At 39.5% G+C, this 18902-nt stretch overlaps 1 protein-coding gene across 4 annotated transcripts in view; it reads right to left on the bottom strand.

Annotated features, from left to right (window-relative positions):
• Positions 1-200: 200 nt before the first annotated feature.
• LOC107220836 (5-hydroxytryptamine receptor 1) overlaps positions 201-18902 on the bottom strand; it is a 97336-nt gene continuing 78634 nt past the window's right edge. For all 4 annotated transcript variants that reach the window (XM_046745027.1, XM_046745028.1, XM_046745026.1 and 1 more), the window contains one exon: positions 201-6467. In XM_046745027.1, the coding sequence (XP_046600983.1) occupies positions 5841-6467 (627 nt within the window). In that variant the 3' untranslated portion in view covers positions 201-5840. The remainder of the gene's footprint in view (positions 6468-18902) is intronic.

Here is an 18902-nt window from a genome sequence, read left to right as displayed (position 1 = left end):
TTCCTGATAAAAATATCACCGAATTTTACAGTCAACGAATAAAGCTTGAAAATGCTCACGATTAGTATTCGAAATCACAGAATGCACGGCGTTGTCGGAGACGATGCGAATTTTCTGCGAAACTCTGCGACGCCGTAAAAATAATCGTACCTACTCAAACCGAAGATAAATCACTTGAAATCCGACACTGATTCGTTCTAGACATTTACTCTAAGACTACAAAGCTCCCTTGTAGCGCAGTATTAACAGGTACCTAGTATTTTGATTGCGTTGTCATAGCTACGAGATCGAGAACTGTTCGATTGGCTTTACGGAAATAACACTCGGTGATGCGTATACCTGTAAATATACAGGATGAACTTCTAACGACCGAATGGCCCGTCGTCTGCTAAAGTTTAACGCGCACGCGCTAAAATTCGAAAGCAGTTGTTTGCCAGGGTGACCAACCGTCGCGAACGTAACCTCAAAAAATGTTACACCTGTCGATCTAGAGCACAACTGCCAGCGACGACAGTGACAATTTTTGAAGTTATATTCCCGGCGGTTGGTAACCCTGGCAATTGTCGTGCATGCGCATTAAATTGTGGCAGACGACGGACCATCCAGTCGTTAACAAATCACTGCAGTTATGACGTACGCTAGGGTGGTCCTTATTTTTACCTCAACTTTAAGATAGTCGGCTTTGTGATCGAAGTTTCTTGTGGAAATAACATGGGAAAAATATCCTCTAAGTACAAAAAAGAAAAAAAAAAAACTTAAATTCCAGGGTTTGCAATTCGTGAAGATAGCCTGATACGATGATGTGTATTTTTTTTCAGATAGCAGTACTAATACCTACTAAGACCTCGAAGTTACAGATTTTTCGGAACATTATTACTCTTACAATAAAATATATACTTTGAGAAAAAAAAGTTTTTCCCATTTCATTTCCATAAGAAACTTCGACCACAAAGCGGACTATCTTAAAATTGTGGTCTAAGTCTGAAAAAAGTTAGAAAATTGTGTTTGAATTAGTTGAAGTTAATTTTGGGGGGGTGGAGTGGATAAATTTCATCAACAATCTAAATAAAAACCACCCTAGAAGTACTCGAAAGCATTGTTAATTCCACGCACTTGATCTCTTTCGACCAATCCGTTTATTGCCATACACTGAGTTGGGATAAATTCGATACCTATCTAAGCGGCAGAAGAATATCACCTGTACAATTACGGTATGAATTGCGGATCGATCATCAACGAAAAATAGCAAACGGGTCGACGGAACTTTGACTGATATCAAAGATTGAAAAATGAGAAAAATTGTTTATTCGAATGGATGCAGATACCAGTCTTCAGCCTTGATTAATATTTGCATTCTTGATCATCCGACCGGGAGAGTCGAAATTAACAACGCTCAATCTTGGCTGTGTACCTTTAACGAGAGCATCTCACTGATCAGCTAATCATCAGTCGAGTGTGAAAGCGTGAAAGGAATTTATCCCTAGTAGCAATTGGCTCACCTCACAACCTGCGGAACCGAATGGCCTGTACAGTGTGCCTACTTGATGAAAGGAACATTGGTGACGGACTAATTTGCCGAGTTGACTCGCAATGAGCTGCGAGCAACAGGATATAAGGGGGAACATGGTAGGTAACTTTGGTAGGTGGGGTGATAATCCGAGAATCGTCTCGCCAAAGAGAATCTCTTACACCTTCCAAACGAGACTCTGGATGTTCGATCGATCGTTCGATCTTTGTTACGAATCTACGTGCCTACTTCATGCAAGTTACCGTGCAAGCACCTGAATGAAAAACACCAGGTTGCAGATAATGGAGAAGCGGACTGGGCGAAATGGGGTTAAAGTCGATGAAACAGTGACCCAAGCACATGTTGCACGGTATCCGATGAGAAAATAGTTGATTCGGTAAGAAATTCAACGTCTGTATTATTGATCGTCTGATTCTCGCGAGGGAAGAAAGGACTGTTGAACGGTGTATTGGAAACAGGTTGTTAAAAAATAATTGATTTGCAAATAATGCAGGCGATACTGTCTTCTCGAGTTTTAACAACCAATCGGACGGTTCGCTAAGCCGGAAATAACCTCGGGGGTAATTCTATTTACGATTACGATTAAACGAATACACGTTTAGATCAGACACAACCCAAATTTAACACGAAAGACTTACAAGGAAGTTTTCCCAGGTCGATCTCTAAGATTTGATTTCTTTTCTAACGCGTCACAGTAGATTAAAAACTAAGCGATATGTCTTTTTTTTTTTTTTTGCCTGCCACTAAATACTTTGAGGGGGTAAAAACACCCTCCAAAGTAAGGCATGTCAAGAAACGATTTGGCAGTTTCGCACACAGGGACGTAATATTTCTAAACCAATACAACTGAAAAAGTTTTCTCACAACGAGAAATGAAAAATGTAGTTTTCTCAAGTAAAACAAGAAAGAAGAAAAAAAAAAAACTGCCAAATCGCCGTTCGACATGCCTTGCTTTGGACGGTGGTTTCACCCCCTCAAAATGTTTAATGGCAGTTGAAAACAAATACTTGTAGCTTAGTTTTTAGTCTGCTATAACGTGTTACAAAAGAAATCAAATCTGGGATAACTTCCTTGTTATTATCACCGTTCAATCTATCCACAACTGTAATTATTCGGGTTATTATTTGATTGTTTATAAGGTAATGTGTTTCGCGATTTGTTACCCTCGACGATATATTTTTTGGTCACTTCTCTATGCACGCACTGTCAGCTGAAACCGTTTATAGATCAAGTGTAAGACGCCGAAGAGTGAGGAATAAAGTCCGACTGCCAATTTCCGATCTGACAATTTTGCCAATCGAATGATTGTCCCGGACTTGATTGTTGCTTTGGCGAATTTCAGGATCGATTACGGTCTATCCGTCCCTTAAAGCTGCTATCTTAAAGACGCGTTCCGAGATTGGAGCGAAAACTTTCACGAGATAAATCGAGAGATGGCGAAGAAAAAAGAAAAAGCAAGTAATAAGAACCGCGAGTAAGTCAACGGATATTAATTTCCTGCGATTATAAATAACGAGAATCGTTTCGTTATTGTCGAAACGACACGATTCCTTTTTCTCTTTCCATTACTGTACATGAACCGGTTCAACTCTACCACCGGTTTAATTCTTTCGGATGTGTTTGAGCGGATCGAAAAACGTGTGAATTTGCAAACGAAGCACGGTACTTGAAAATTAATTGTAAAATTTGCATATACCGCAACTCCAAGTCTCGTGATGCATAACTATTCGCACGTCATTGACTAGTTTCTGGATCTCTTTGCGATACTCGCACTGTTAGCGAATTGTCAAAAGTGAACAATTGCTACGGGAATGAACAATTACTCAATTGTTGACGAACCGCTGCTGGATCAATTATTTTGGCACTAATCTACTCTGACGGATGGGACTAATGGCCTAGCTCTGTAAAAACGATAGATTGAGTAAACCAGGGAGGGGGTGAACGGAAAAACAAAAAAAAAAAAAAAAAGTTTCTCAACAAAGTTTTTCACCGTGCAGGGATAATCCGTCAAGAGATTTACTCGCGAAACTGAAATCAATCTTAGTTTCAGAGCCTTGTTATTCTTTCTATACGACAATATAATATGCATATATTATAATTATTATATCATACATGATAAATATAACCAACACCGTTAATTTTTAACTCCAGAGTTAATTCTTTGGTTGTGGATTGCGAAAAAAAAAAACAATATTTTTCTTAAATATTAAATAATTTAAGCGTAACACAGACTTAATAAATAGTAATAACGATAGTAACAGTATTATAATAATGGTTATTTTTCTTTTAAACAATCAACGTACCAACTTCTCGTAAGTATATCGATTTTCAAATAATAGTATTTCTCACCAAATTTCACGACTCATCCGGCCAATTTCTAACAAATTCGTATATGAATTTTTATGCGATCGTAGAAATATTTTGATTGATTAGACATACCGATAAAAAGTAATTCGTAAAATTTATCACAAAACTAGAACTACAAGTATTTTGACTAGTACCCTACATTTCAATTCACTCTAAAGTCTCTGTTTCAAAATTCACTTTTAAAATGCTACCGGAAATAGGTTTAAAAAAATGTTTCAATCACTAAAACGATCTCTCACTTCCTCTCTCTCTCTCTTCATTACCGATCACTCTCCTTTATCTTTCTTCCAGTACTCTACATCGTTGACCAAAAAAAAAAAAAAGAAGAAAACTGGGACTGAAAATTATCGGCCAAGTAGGCTTAACATGGATCACAAATTTCTTGCAAATATCAATGCAGACGTGAATAGAAGAGGAACGATTCTGTTTGTTTAGTTGGAACGCAATTCGTCATGTTTGATCAGTCGAGCCGTACGACACGACGAGACGCAGTAGCTCCAGTGTGTGCTCGGTTGACAAGATGATTGGGTATTTTTTTTTTCTTTCCCTCCACCCACCCCCCCCTCCTTTTTTTCGAAGAATCGAAATACTTGGCCCTACTTGGTTGGGTGTACATCGGGCATTCACCCTTCGTCCTAGTCCGCCTGCCGATTTTGTCACGCACGTTGGATATAATCTTTATTGACACGTCGAACAGCGTTTCTTTCCATAGAAATCTCGAAATGGAATTTTCTTTTTCTTTCCCCTCCATCCGCGTTCAGAGTCGTATCGTAATTTTTACAACGGAGGAGAGAAGGTCGATATAGTTTCCTGTTTCTTTGCTTTTTCTTTTCTTTTTTTTTTTTTGTTAATCATCTTTCGATTTGTTTTTATTTCTGTCCGGTGTTTAACAAACGCGAACATTCGATATCTGCTCAGCGTCGCTTCTCGCCAGCCGATATATAATATACAGTTTCACATCGTGGACGATTATTATTTTTTCAATGTACAAGTATATTCTTGTAACCCTTACAGGTTCGAGCGCTTCCAGTCCATGCCAGATGTCCAATTGCAATATTGTATACATCTCTGTAACGTGACGTCAAATTCAAAGTAAACATTTACTTGATAAACGGCTTGTTTAACCTCGTGGGATAAAAACAATTGTCCGCTAACCAACGCGACCTTTCACATTTTCTTGCTATTTTTCCATTACCTTTATCGTCAGTTATAAGCAGCTTCGATCTGTCGAGTAATTTTCGTGTAATGCCGGGTAACGTTGTTCGATCAATCCCTTATCACAAGGTAGGTACTCGCAATTTAACGTTATATATTCACGTACCTGTAATTTACTATTAGGGAGAAAAGAAATCTCACGCAGCCAATTTCTGAGCCTGAAATCGCAAGGCCTCGGCACATTTGTAAGGAACACGTATGGTAAACTACCTTTCGATCGCGATTTATACTCTCATTTTCGCGTGAAATTTTGTATTTTTACGCGTCCTCTCCCTTTCACCTCCCTCCCTCTCTCTCTCTCTTTTCATTCATCATATCTCATCGACACCGTCCAGTCTATGTATGGGTTTACTTTTTTTTTTTATCTTTCTCCGGCGCCATCGGCGCCGGTCATCCATCTTCTTATTGACAAGCCGCCTGCACATCACAGCCGTTCGGCATACCTTCATTTTTCACAATTTCCGTACAATTTTTTTCCACTCCTCTTCTTCTTCTCCATTTTCTTCGTCTTGTTTGTTCGTTTTTGTATCTAGTCAGAATCCCCAATATCCTTGGCATGTCCATCGAAAGGGACCATCGTCAAGTGTCTTGGAAAGAACGGGGTTATTCGTCTGACCTTGAGAGAGGTGTTCGCCACGTGTTTTCGGTAGAAAAAATCACGCGGCTAATCCTCGTTGTTAACTCTCGCGGTATCACTTAGCTCGTATATCGACAAAGCGTTCCACGTGGATCATAGAAAGCTTTCGTTTGCCGGATTGGAAGCTACGTCGAGCGCCTCGACGCCGTGGCTTTCCAAACGTCCTCCGCTCTCCAAGTCGCAAGCTCTGGTCACGTGATTATTAACGGGGTCACCGTACTGGCTCTGGTAAAACTCCTCCCTCATCATGTGGTTCAGGTTGCCGCAACGGAAGTACAGTATCTCCCTAAACGGTTTCCGGAAGTCCCTGTTGAGGGTCGCGTAAATTATTGGGTTCAGTAGGCTGTTGCAGTAGCCCAACCATAGAAAGAGACTCGAAAGCGCGGCTGGAATGGCGTTGGACTCGTTTAGGAACGGCCTGACCAAAGCCAGGACGAAAAACGGTAGCCAACAGACGATGAAAGCGCTCATTATTATCCCCAGGGTCGTGCTCGCCTTGCGCTCCTTGGCCAATTGGAATCGCAGCTTTTTACGATGCGGTGAATTTGTCACGCTGCACGTGCTGTTCAAGTGATTACGAATTATCGTCGACTTTGTCGCCATCGGTATCGACGCCGCTCCCGACGACGTGTGCTTATCCACCTTCTGCAACATCGGGCACTGGGACTCGTTGCTTCTTCTTGGTCCTCCGGCGAAGCATCTCACCGCGTTGCTGCTGCACTGTAACACAAAGTGCAAGAAGATGTTCAGAATTGATCAGACCATACGATTCGCCATTTCGTTGGGCACGCAACTTCACGACTTTGCGATAGATCCATATTGTACGTTTTACACGATCGGGTTAAAGTGTACCAGTCATTGACACGTTTAGACCCAATCATTGAACCTTCTATTTTCCAAAATCATAAATGGACGGGACATATTGTGAATTTCTCGACGACCAGAACCAATCGCTAGAGGGTTAGACGCTGCAAATTTATTTTTTGGTGATTTCAGAACTAAGGATACAACCGATACGGGTCAATAACTGATACACTCGCCTTATTATCCTCGTCATAGTTTCAAACGTCATTCGGTTCTACAGTTTACTAATTTAACAAGAACCAAGTAGTCGCCAGTTGGAGATAATTTTCTGGCAAAGTTACGTATCTCCCTTTCGAATCGTGCATTGCAAGTAATCGAGGATCGGAACTCCATTTCGTGCATCGCTGCGACGTTTCCTGAAATTCAAGCCATCATTGGTACCTGAACTCTTTTGATATCCCAGTTCATTTTAACCTGTACTCCACGTCCAAGGAACTTTAATAGCCAGATATTTCTAGTCACCGATTCAACGTGATTGCTTCCAATGGCTTGGTCAATGAATAATCTTTTACGAACGAGAGCTTAGTACTTGGCAATGTAAAATCGGCATGAGGACCCACAAAATCATGAACGAAATGATTGACCTACGTAAAAATGGACATCGAAATAGCTGTTTCACAAAAGTCATTACTCGAGTATAAATAGAAAACACGGATACATCCGGCAACTAAATTCTCGCCACGAAATCTTGCCAGGCGATACTTATCGCCAAATTAGTATCCTTCTAGATGCCTAAACGCTGAAAGGATTCAGTTGGGATTTACTGCAATTGCTGACCTGAATGAATTTTGTGAGCCAAAATGTCTGCTGAGGGCTTGGGTGATATTTTCTAAAACACAGAGCCGGAGGTCATCAGAGAGGAAGAGAGAGATATGGAGAGACGGAAAGCAAACGTGTTCTGGGGATTCCCGAGTAATCCAGTAATTTCACAGAACCAATCCCCCCTGGCTTAACCAAATGAAATTAAGCATCCGGACCAAAATTAGAGTAGCTTCATTATCCGCGTTTCCATAACTGGTGCCATGCTGTGCGAAGCTAAAATATCCGGGTGCCGATGCGTTAAAGGTCCTTTTCTCCCGTGTCTTATTGCCGAACCGTTGATCCTTCGATTCGACACCCGAGAAGAAACCTCGAGGTGGATGAAATGAATATACAACATATGACGAATTCCTTGAAATCGGAACGATAAAAAAAAAAAAGAAGAAGATATTGCCACGAAAAATCTTCCAAGGTATAAAGTTCGGCGAACCCAAAAGCTCCGTCAAGTCTCTTTATACTTGCGGGAATTATTACATTTTGAGTCGCAGCTGCGACATGCCCGACAGGGTTAACATTCCTCGAATATCAATTAGTACTTGGTAACTTGCTCGAAGCTATTTTGCATTCGTGTGTGATCCCGCACGAAGGTACGAGGTTTGGGTTCGTATAACTGTCTTGGAGCTTTGAGTTATGGAATTAGGACTAAGATCAAAGTTGTACGACCTCTTTGTACGAAACGAGAAGAAAAGTTTATGCCTTTGATCCGAGTCCTAATTCCTAAACTTTAAGGGTATAAAACCACTTGCATTAACCTGTGTTATTCGCTCTACAAATCCAACTCCTTTCGCTTATGACTTGGTAAAGTCAATAGTTCATTCACGGACGAATTTACCAACGCATGTCTTGGTATGAGATCTTCGAACAGTTGTTCGAAACTAATGGCACGGTATTTGTTGGTGAAAATTCAGACATCTCAGACTGAGAGAAATATTTATTTCCGGTTACCGTTCAGTCCTTAACTATTTTCATTTTTTACCACGATCAAAAAATATAGTTCTAGGTAGAAAATGAAAATTAGTTCTCTAGCTCTTACCAGAAAGTCTATTATCCGTTACTATTCTTTCTTATTACGATAACTGTTGCTATATTTTCTTGCAACTGTTGCGAAAATTTAATGCTTGTGCAAGAATAAATTGACGTTAAAGCCTTGTTTAATTAAAAAAAGTAGATTAAACCTTAGAAACTGATTTTGCGTAATTGTTCGCCTGAAAATGCAAAAAAAAATTCAAGATTTTGTACGGGATGGAAGAAAAAATGACAAAAAAAAAAAAAGAAGAAAAAATAAAGGGTGCCACTAAAGTGGCTTCCGTTACTGAAAGGGTTAAGCCAAGCTGAAAGCAGCCAAGCAATGACACTTTGTGTCGGTGTCAAAGCTGAGTTATAGTGGTTGAGAAAAAAAAAAAAAAATTGGTCCAAGTTTATCCTCGGGAAGAACGAACGCGATCAAAGATCACTAAAGATCGCTAAATCCACAACTTCACACTTTGTTTTAATCTTATCGGTGTTGAAAAACAAAACGCTTCGATCTTTACAGTTATCGTGAGAAACGAGTGTGGAAAATCGTTTGCACTGCGTGACGCGAAAGTCAATCAATGGTGTACACAGCTATACATCCCGTAGTTATAAATTTCTAGGTCAGAGGCTTGGCTCGTTTCGCAGAAGGCTGCTGCTACTCGAAATAGCATTTCACCCTACTCACCGAAAGACCTCAAGTCTCTCCTAATGACGAACGAACCAATTGACCGACCTCACGAAACACATCAAACCATCCACACCGAGGCGAAACATGAAAACATCGCGTTACAGCTGCTATCTTTTTTTTTTTTATACTCTTAGGGTTATCGTAACGATCGTTTCTTATATCACGGAATGAGTCAAATCATAAATCGATACGACACCGAGGAGAAAACGTTGGCGTTCCAAATCCTGAATTCCCTCAAAGTTTATCACGTCGATAAAAAACCTGTCACAAAACGCATGTTTCAAAAGGATACCATTAAACTTCCGAAGCAAGAAGTCGATTCTTCAATTATTTGAGAACAAAGGTCAGTGTGGTAACTTCTGGATAGTTGAAAAAACTTCTCTGAAAAGGTTCGTCGATTTCATAAAACGAAGGAATCATGCGTGTGATGAAAAGTTGGTTTCGTCGAAGAGAATTTATCGCCACCGGCGCTTCTGCCATCCATATTTCCGTACTCTTATATCTATATCAGTTTACCGAGCTAAGTTCGTGTGCAGTCTCGATACTGAGATGAAATACCTCAAGTCGGTACGTGCCTTAAAGTAATTATACTTCGAGACGAAAGCCATCGTTTCCACTCCGCGAACCCCCCTCCCAATTCATTGAAATTTACAACTTACTCGAATGAAATGAAATTTTCGTACTTATCGGAAAGAGAGAGAGAGAGAGAGAGAAACTGGGACACGAGAGAAACTTGAAATCCATTTGCCAATTACAAATCCTGAATAAGTCTCGTTCGTGAGAATCGAGGAAATGATGTAAAGTAATATCGATCAGGATTCTTCTAAGGATGTCCGAAAATTAGGGATGCGCCTGCAAAGCTGAGGGTTTTTTTTTTTTTTTTTTTTTACCGAAATGTTTCTCTTCTCGTTAGCATCCGCTGGCCTGCGGGGGATTTGCGACGAACCTACAAACAAGATGCGCCACTTGGTGTTTGGGCACCCTGAGCAGATTCTGAACAAGCAGATAGGGAAACTCACATTAACACATTCCTACCAGTTTCCAGGCCTTATCCGTACACCGAATCTACCTCGGATTTACAAACTTAGTTGGCCACTTCCAGGTTCACAAACATTCTGTACAGATTGCGATCAAGCTTTTCCGGGATTTGGTTCACTGTGATACGCCTCACTGAGAAAAATTGAGTAAAACAGGTATGGTTGAAAAAAAAAAAAAAAAACTGTGTAGAGATCCCAGGTCACAAAATTCGCGTTGACTTGTGCAATATACGATACAAGTATCAGAATTGATCTGGAGATGGATGCTCACGTGACAAGTAATTAAAAGTTGCATGACGTAAACCGACTAAATCCCTGTTCTCTATTCCAACATACTTCCGGTGGCTTGTGCCTCCTTTGACAGATTAACATAGTACCGCAGTGCTGCCACCATAAATCATTAAACCATCGTAAATCGAGTCTGTACTCCGAGAGAGTCATGCGACCAAAAACAGGCCACAGATTGTGGTTTTTAGTAACCAGATTGTCGCAGATGTTTGAAAATGTATTGTCCCTGTCTACCGAGCCGACGATTCCTAGCGCCGTTCAATTCTAGGCCTGGCTCGATGTGGGTGTGTACATTATCCGAAGTTATAGCGGCGTCGTGGCGAGGCTCAGAAGCTGAGCGTTGCAAAAAGAAAATCCTCCGTCATACCGCCCTTCGGGAACGGTAATGTAGCCGGCTCAGTAGAGGCGATCATTGTGGAAGAGAGGAAAACCCTGCCTGCCAACGCCACTCCAACCGGCAGCGTGACGCTGAGGGTTCGGATCCAGGGGAGGATTCGTGTCAAATTTTCGAGAGGATCAGCAAACCGCCGGTTTATACAACAACACCGACTGTAAGCGTAACGACGAAGGCGTTTCATTCAACTCGCCGCAACGAGAGAATCTCGGAAAAAGATCTCCGACGTAACGTGTATTCGTCACTTGGCTTCGGACTAGGAAGATCGATGGATCTTTGACCATTTCTGGAACACGCGGTGGCTTTCTGTGTCGTGGCGGGAAATTCGAATTTTTCACTCGACTTGAACGGAACAAGAAGAAGAAGAAGAAGAAGAAGAAGAAGAGAATGAGGAATTGAATCGATACGGAAATGTACGAAATTGCACAGTTTTTACCAATAACGGATGAATTTACGACTATAAAGATCGTAAAAGTGAATTTATACTAGCGAGGCGTTTTTTTCACGCTGCGAAATCCCCTGAGGAATTCAAAACTGGTATGAAAAATGCGATTTGTTGTTCCCATGTGTAGAGACAGATATAGCTATACGAGAAAACAGGACGCGATGCGCAACATTATATACATTTTCGATAAGTTTTACGCTGCACCGAGAGATATTTTTATTTCCGGCTGAATGACGATGGGCGGAAAATGTTATTATTTATTTTTTTTTTTTTCTTTTACAAAGAGCGATGCTGTACGTTAATTTTTCCTCAGATATTTCATTCGGTCCGATCAATCAGGTCCTAGAGAATTTACGTGAAATAATAAAACAGCTTGAATGGGATAATTTTTTCGCTTGATTATAAAATTAATCAAGTTCGCGATTCTGATCAATATACAAGCAAGCTGTGTAACCGTAAAAATATTTTCACATTTCCATATTTACCCCATTAGACGGCTTTTAAGTTATTCACCCCAAATCGATTCTTCGTCCGAGCGATGTAAATCGTTCATACAACGTGTAAGACTGCCGGCTATTTAATAAATATTTTACCGCATGACGAAGACAAAATTTATCTCTTAAAATGCATCGCTTCTCTTAATTTTGACACAAGATTTTCGTGTAAATTATTATTCCGTATCTTTGATGTTTTCAGCGTGGTGAAAGGAAAAAGTTTCGTATTTGATTCAATTTTTAGGTAAACTGAGAAAAATTTTATTAGTCATGGTAAGTAGAAAAATTCAGTAAAACAGGTATCGTTAAAAAAAAAACTGTTTAAATATTGTTGGAATTACGAAAAACGAGGTACGCGTAAACATTTTGCGCTATCGTCGATCCTTTTTCGATTATTGCAACGCAAATCAGTTTCTGAGGTTTGCTCTACTTTTTTAGTTAAACAATGCTTTAACGTCAATTTATTCTCGCACAAGCGTTACATTTTCGCAACGGTTGCAAGAAAATCTAGCAACAGTGATCGTAACGAGAAAGAATAGTAACGGATACTGGACTTTCCGGAAACGGATAGAAAACTAATTTTCATTTTCTATCTAGAACTATATTTTTCGATTGTGATAAAAAATGAAAATATTTAAGGACTGAGCGGTAACCGTAACTAAAAATTTCTCTTAGTGTACAGACAGAAACCAATCGGATCATTTTCAGCGAGATGTGAGAAAGAGAGAGAAAGAGAGAGAGAGTTAAACGAATAGGATCGAAAAAAGTGTTCCGCTTATTACACCCACCGTGAATTCCATACCGTGAGTGAAATGGCGAATACAATTCTCGCTTTGCCAGGGAAAAGGCGAGGAGCCTTTATATGCTAATTGAATCATACTGGAAGAGTGCTGAGATTCATCCGGCCTCGAATCTTAGCTCGGAATATCTCATTGGTGAGAAACACAAGCACCGTTTCTTCAAAGAAAAGTAGACTGAACCTTGTCATTGAATTTCTTTACGCACAGATAAAGTTTTCGCGAATTTCACACGCGATGTCTTTTTGATGTTAAATGTGTCGCCTTTCTCACGGATGAAATAATTTTTCCCACTCTGACCGTAGTTTTCGCAACTAAGACCCGCTACGAAGCCGAATTTCGAGTATCATGAGCGAAAGTAAGCAAAACCAATCTCTGTTCACTTGTTACGAAAAAAAGGATTAAAAAAAAAAAAAAAAACTCACTCAAATCATTCATCGGGTAAAAATATGTGTCAAATTTGATACCAAATTTCCGACGTCAGCGGAATTTGATCAGCCCCCGAATCTGTTTTTCGGCTGATTTTCGTAAATAAGGTCGATGATGAAAAAAATTATTAGAAAAATCTAAATTGTTCGGGATTACAGGCTCGATGAGTTGGCATGGAATGCTCCATACATTTATATACAGCATAAAAACGTATATTGGCTACCAATTAACGCGGGTCTCGAAACTTTGGACAGCTTAAGTTCATCCTATTTTTCGAATGAATCGTTTCGCTTTATGCTGTGCAGCAGCTGTGGAGTGAAAACCTTTTCATCGTTAATAAAGTTAAGTGACTCGCGTTTGAATCCGCAACACGCGTTTTACGCCGAATTTACTGCTCGGGCGGATCAACGATTGGCGAAAGTAATTGTTCGTGATTAGCGGCAGTTCGACCGTACATTTTGAGATATATATTTATATATATATATATATATATATATATATATATATATATATATATATATATATGTATATATAGTATATCAGTTTTCGAAAATCACTCCGATCCAAACACCGAGAATTTGCGGCTCAGATCCAGAGAAGCCCAGCCTAGCTGGATGAATAGGAGAGATGGGATACGTGAGTGTGGCCAGTCTGTAAATGACGTGATGTCGGACAATGACGACCACATGGTCGGCCAGTCAGCAAGGTGAGGAGTAAACGATTTAGGGTTCGGGATGACAGATGACCGATGGATATACCTACTCAGCCTCATGCGAATCATGCCGAGGACGATATTGCGGCATTTGGAATCGGGGTGCAGCGATTTTGTGGTAAACACACCGTTGTGCCGTGATTTCATAACAGGGATGAACAGCAATTAGTCGGAGTAGAGTACTTTGCCGTTACCTATACCTAAGGGCGTAAAACAGGTAAAAGTGCTCGTGTAATCCGGGAGTGTTTCGGCCTCGCGAGACTTTGGGTAAAAACTAACTGTTCTCGTGGGATGGCCGCGAAATCAAACGAAGGGTTGAAACCACACGAGCCGAAATAACCCCGAATCCCGGATGAAGGCGTAGAGGTACGAGATCGAAAACACACGCTCGCGAATATTCGTACGAATCTCATCAGTCAGCCGAACCGAACTACTCCATCACTCCATCGGATGTTCTTTGTTGTTTTTTTTTTTTTTTTTTTACTTTTTTTTTTTTAGTATTTCGTTTTTTGTAGACCACCCCGAGGGCTCGACGGTGGTAATAATACCAGTGTGGAATCACCGTGTGTTTTTCTGCAAACTGTAAACTCGTAGGAACGGATTTGTTGAAACGAATGAACGATTTTGAAAGGATACTACAGTACTTTTTTTACCGACTGAGTAAAATAACAGTCATTTTTACTGTTATCAAAGAGTGTGTAATCACCGCGTGTTCTCCCGCAAACTGTAAATTCGGAGGAACGGTTTCGGCCATAGAAACGAACGATTTTAAAAAGATGCTGCAGTACTTTTTTACCGACCGAGTGAAATGACAGTCATTTTCACTGTTATCAAAGAGTGAGTAATCACCGCGTGTACTCCCGCAAAACTGTAAATTCGGAGAGATGGATTTAATGAGACAAATGAATGAATTTACCGACTGAGTAAAATGTCACTTATTTTTACTAATATTAAAGCCTGTGCAGTACTAATGCAAAAATACCGCGATCGTTGCAATTCTCCACACAAGCAATACCGGACAGAAGTGTTAAAAAATTTTTTCGTTTTATGTCAAAATAGTTCCAGGTAATGTATTTCTGCAATAAGTGGTAATCCAGTTAATACGAATACATGTAACTGGCATTATTGTTGCGTAAAACAAAACTTCTTTTAGACATTTCTATTCGACGTGACACGTAAAATTGTGGAATATTTGATAATAGCAAACATAAACGACATATTACTCGGTCGGTAAATACCGCCTACCGCATAGTCTTAAACGGCGAAACCGAGAACGTTCGAGATGACGAATTATTGACCGGTTCGCTAGATATCGGAAATCAAAGGAAGGGTCGAAACAATATATTGTAAGAGATTGCAAACATGACGAGACATACAGACAAAACGGTAAACTGCGAATGCGGAAACATTCGGTCGAGTATCCAATTACTAAGTGGCCGAATTGTGTAACTTATACAATCCAACATCCGTAATTGCGGGCAAATTAGTTCTACCTCGAGGCTACTGGCCATACTCAAAGCCCGTGTGTACTTTGAATACGCCTAATTGATTCAAATTAATTAATAATATCGTCAGAGGACTTGGGGGGGGGGGGTCACCATCGCAGGGATATTGCGATCGAAAGTATGTGATAAAAAGGTGATCGCCTCGAGTACTCCGCTTGGGTATCCGAAAAGAAGCCGCCATCTTTTATTTCATTAAACTTTCATCAAAAGAAGGGGGGGAAAAAAAAAAAAAAAACAACACTTTCATCTGAGCAAACCAAAGGTTTTACGAACCTTTGAAATTCTCTGTCATTTATTCAATCACGGCTCGAAATGAATATGCTGGTTATAAAATTGATCTGTTATACTCTTGAAATTATTTACAGTTGGGGTGTGATTTGAAGCTTTAAAAACGATCCGTACTCGCAGAAATCAAAAAACCTTCACAGCGTTATTATTCCAAGTGGAGCATACAATCGTGGCCTGATTCGATGATTCGCTGAATGCGTTATCAATCCGGGGATAATGATTATTTAATCCTGTTGATTACGACTCGAAATTGATATTATTGGAATTCAATATAACACAGCCGATGCAGGTTTCAGCGAAATTGCATAAACATCGCACGCGCAACTGTAAATTATAACTGTAACGATATATCGTACATTAAAGCGTCACGGAGTGATAAGAGACGGTAATTCTTTTCGAAACTTTCCTTATCATCGCTAAAAATACCTCGCTTTGAAAATTTCTTGCCGCTTAGCAGCGTAGAAAACTATAACAAAAACTTTCTCAGAATTGTAGTGATTAAGTGGCTCCATTCTTGGATAATGTTCGACCAGGGCGAAGGGACAAAGTAGTGTCCTAATTGCCTAATAAACTACGATGTCTGGCTCAGATGTAATTTATCTTACAGGCGTTTTCGCCCAACCCGTGAAAAGTAAATGAAAATTAGGGGAAAAATAAAACAACGATCGCACGGCATATATTTCCCGTTCATTACTAAGTTGTACATATATTCTGTTCCATTCGACGCCTTGACGAGCTGTGAAAACAATTCGATCGTCGTTTACTGACAACTGTTTTGAAAATAATGTTCTACCATTAACAAGCAGCGGAGAAACGTGTTAGACGCAAAAGTGCTTCGATGGAATAACTTGGAATGAAATTTTCTCTTGTTTTCTCATTGGAATAGAAAAAACAAATAACGGTATGAAGTTTTTATTTTTTTCACTCTTTTCAACAACGTCGAAAAATTCCCCCGTCTTAAATTCAGTTATTCCAAAATTCTTGCACGCTTAGCAATTCTCTCATTGTCAGCGTGGATTAATAGTCGTAGCTAGCTTGTGCCACGAAATAGGTCGAGCCGAGTCATCTCCAAATTTTCCCTCTAAATCTTATCGCTTTGGCCATCTCGACAATGCTCTTGAAAAATTCTTTCCGGCTGGCTGGGACAAAAGATTCATATATTTCGCAGAAAAGTATATTATACATTTTTAGTACGTCGAGTTCAACGTGCAGAAAATATTACGAGCTTTGTATGATTTGCATGAGACGCGATGTAAGATAAACAAAAAAAAAAAAAAAATACCCCATATCCAAATCCTCGCTAAGATTCTTCGTCTCTCTGCGGTTTCAAGGAAAATAGCCATTTTTACTTCTTTCAAATTATCTAATGGACGTGTTTTGCAGGAATATTTTTACGCGTAATGTGACTGAGCGATATTGTTACACATTTCCCTGAGTATAACATTTTTTTTTTTCTACATATCAAAAGCTTCCCTTTTGAAATAAACTAAAAGGTGGGAAAAATGCCTCGTAGAAAAATGGCGACGATTCTTTTCAAAATCTAACCTCCATATTTATTTCAAACTATGATCTGTCACAAAACACGAAGAAATAAGAAATTGAAAAACTATTCCGCTTTACGATATTCTACAAAAGTTCTTAAACCTTGTCTGGAATAATTTTCAAAAATAGTTTCAAATCGTATTCTCCTAAAAATTTGAAAAACTATGCGAGATTTCGAGAGAAAAACTACCGTGAAAACTTTTACGTATAATTTGTGGAAGAGTGATTCTGCTGTAATGATTTTTTTTTTTTTTTACCTATAACTTGAGAAAAAAAACAAGTCCTTTTGAATTTGAAACAAAATCACCGCTGTAATTTAGTCAATTTTGATCAAATCAACAAAATAAACTTGAAAAAAAGTGTTAAGCACAGTTCGATGAAAATTTAAGCGCGACGAAAGTAGCCAGTAAAATCATTCGAAGCAACGCTAGTCTTGAAATTACAGGCAGAAATAATGCAGAGAATACTAGCATCGAAATTTACATGATAATCAAAAAGACAAGAATCTATGCGCATTAAACTGGCGACGAGGTTTCGAATTGCGCATTTTGGTGACACGAGTTAGATCGGCGAGAGTGATAGAATTACAATTGAACACTTGCGTTATAATTAGGCAGAGTTATATCAATCATATCTGGACACCTCGATCTGCAGAGGAAATTGTGACAACGAAACCTGTAACTAGGGTAATAGACTCGATAGAAATCGGCACGAAATGCCCGAAAATCACGAACCATGCCAGAATATTTTTCTCACATCAAAGATCAAGGCGCGTTAAATGGGTTGAAGTAACGCGATTTGTTTTCCTTTGCTCTCTGTCCATTTTCTAGCCTAATATCCGAGGCAAATTGGCCAACCGGTTGTCATGACTACTGATTCAAAAATTACCCAGCCAATATATTCTACCCAGAAAAAAAAAACAACTTTTTTACCACGAACGAAATACCGCATCGAATACACGGAGAGGGAAAGAATTATTCGAGTCAAGTGATATTCGTTTGATTTAACTAAATACTTGTGATAACTCGATATAGAATTGAATCAAACCTTTTAATTATCATGCTGACTATCAATTTATTCAAGATAACACTGCGCGAGTATTATCTGCGATAATGTGAATTTTGTGTCAAGAAAATGAGTGACCGAAGTGACTAAAGATTTGATTTTCTAGTTACTGTAAAAATTTTTGAAATGAAATTTTTCTCAGCGTTCGAATCGATGCTCCAATCGATCGATCCAGTCAAAATCTATTTTCTTCGTTTAAGAATTCCTTCCCCTTCGAATAGGGTTTCCGACCTAACGAATCATCGTTAGGGTTGAAACATGTTTAGGGAGAAGATGCGACACGTGACATAGATGTTACCAATTACTTAGCTTATGGTCGTGTCACATCGGTGATTGACTTTCAGGTCGGAAGGGTGTCCATGTTCCACAGTTAATGGATTTCCCCCTGCGATGTTAAGACTGACGATACCTCCAACACTTTAGTGTATCAGATACCAGTGAGAACGGAGTACCGATGAATGTTCCACGACTCCGTGATACTTGCAGCTGTTTTAACGCTGTCCATTCTCATCGCTGATACAATATTACAGTCCTTGTTAGCGCGTGTCAAGTGTCGAATACTTTAGACTAGTTGACAACCGATAATCGTTGGAATTGAAAAAGTTTCTCGGACTGTTACAGGGTTAGAATTATGGACAATACGATCGTGGTAGACCGGTACAATTAATTGCCGTGGTAAAATATTTCACGTTGTATTATCAGATTTTCACTTTCTAGTTGAAACTAAATTCTGCCTCGGGTATATTAGCTTATTAGCTCTAGTTTTAGCCACTC

This window comes from Neodiprion lecontei, chromosome 7, assembly GCF_021901455.1.
Source record: "Neodiprion lecontei isolate iyNeoLeco1 chromosome 7, iyNeoLeco1.1, whole genome shotgun sequence".
In the NCBI taxonomy this organism is placed as follows: Eukaryota; Metazoa; Arthropoda; class Insecta; order Hymenoptera; family Diprionidae; genus Neodiprion; species Neodiprion lecontei.
The sequence above is the reverse complement of the archived record's forward strand: the minus strand, read 5'-3'. Positions and strand labels throughout refer to the sequence as shown.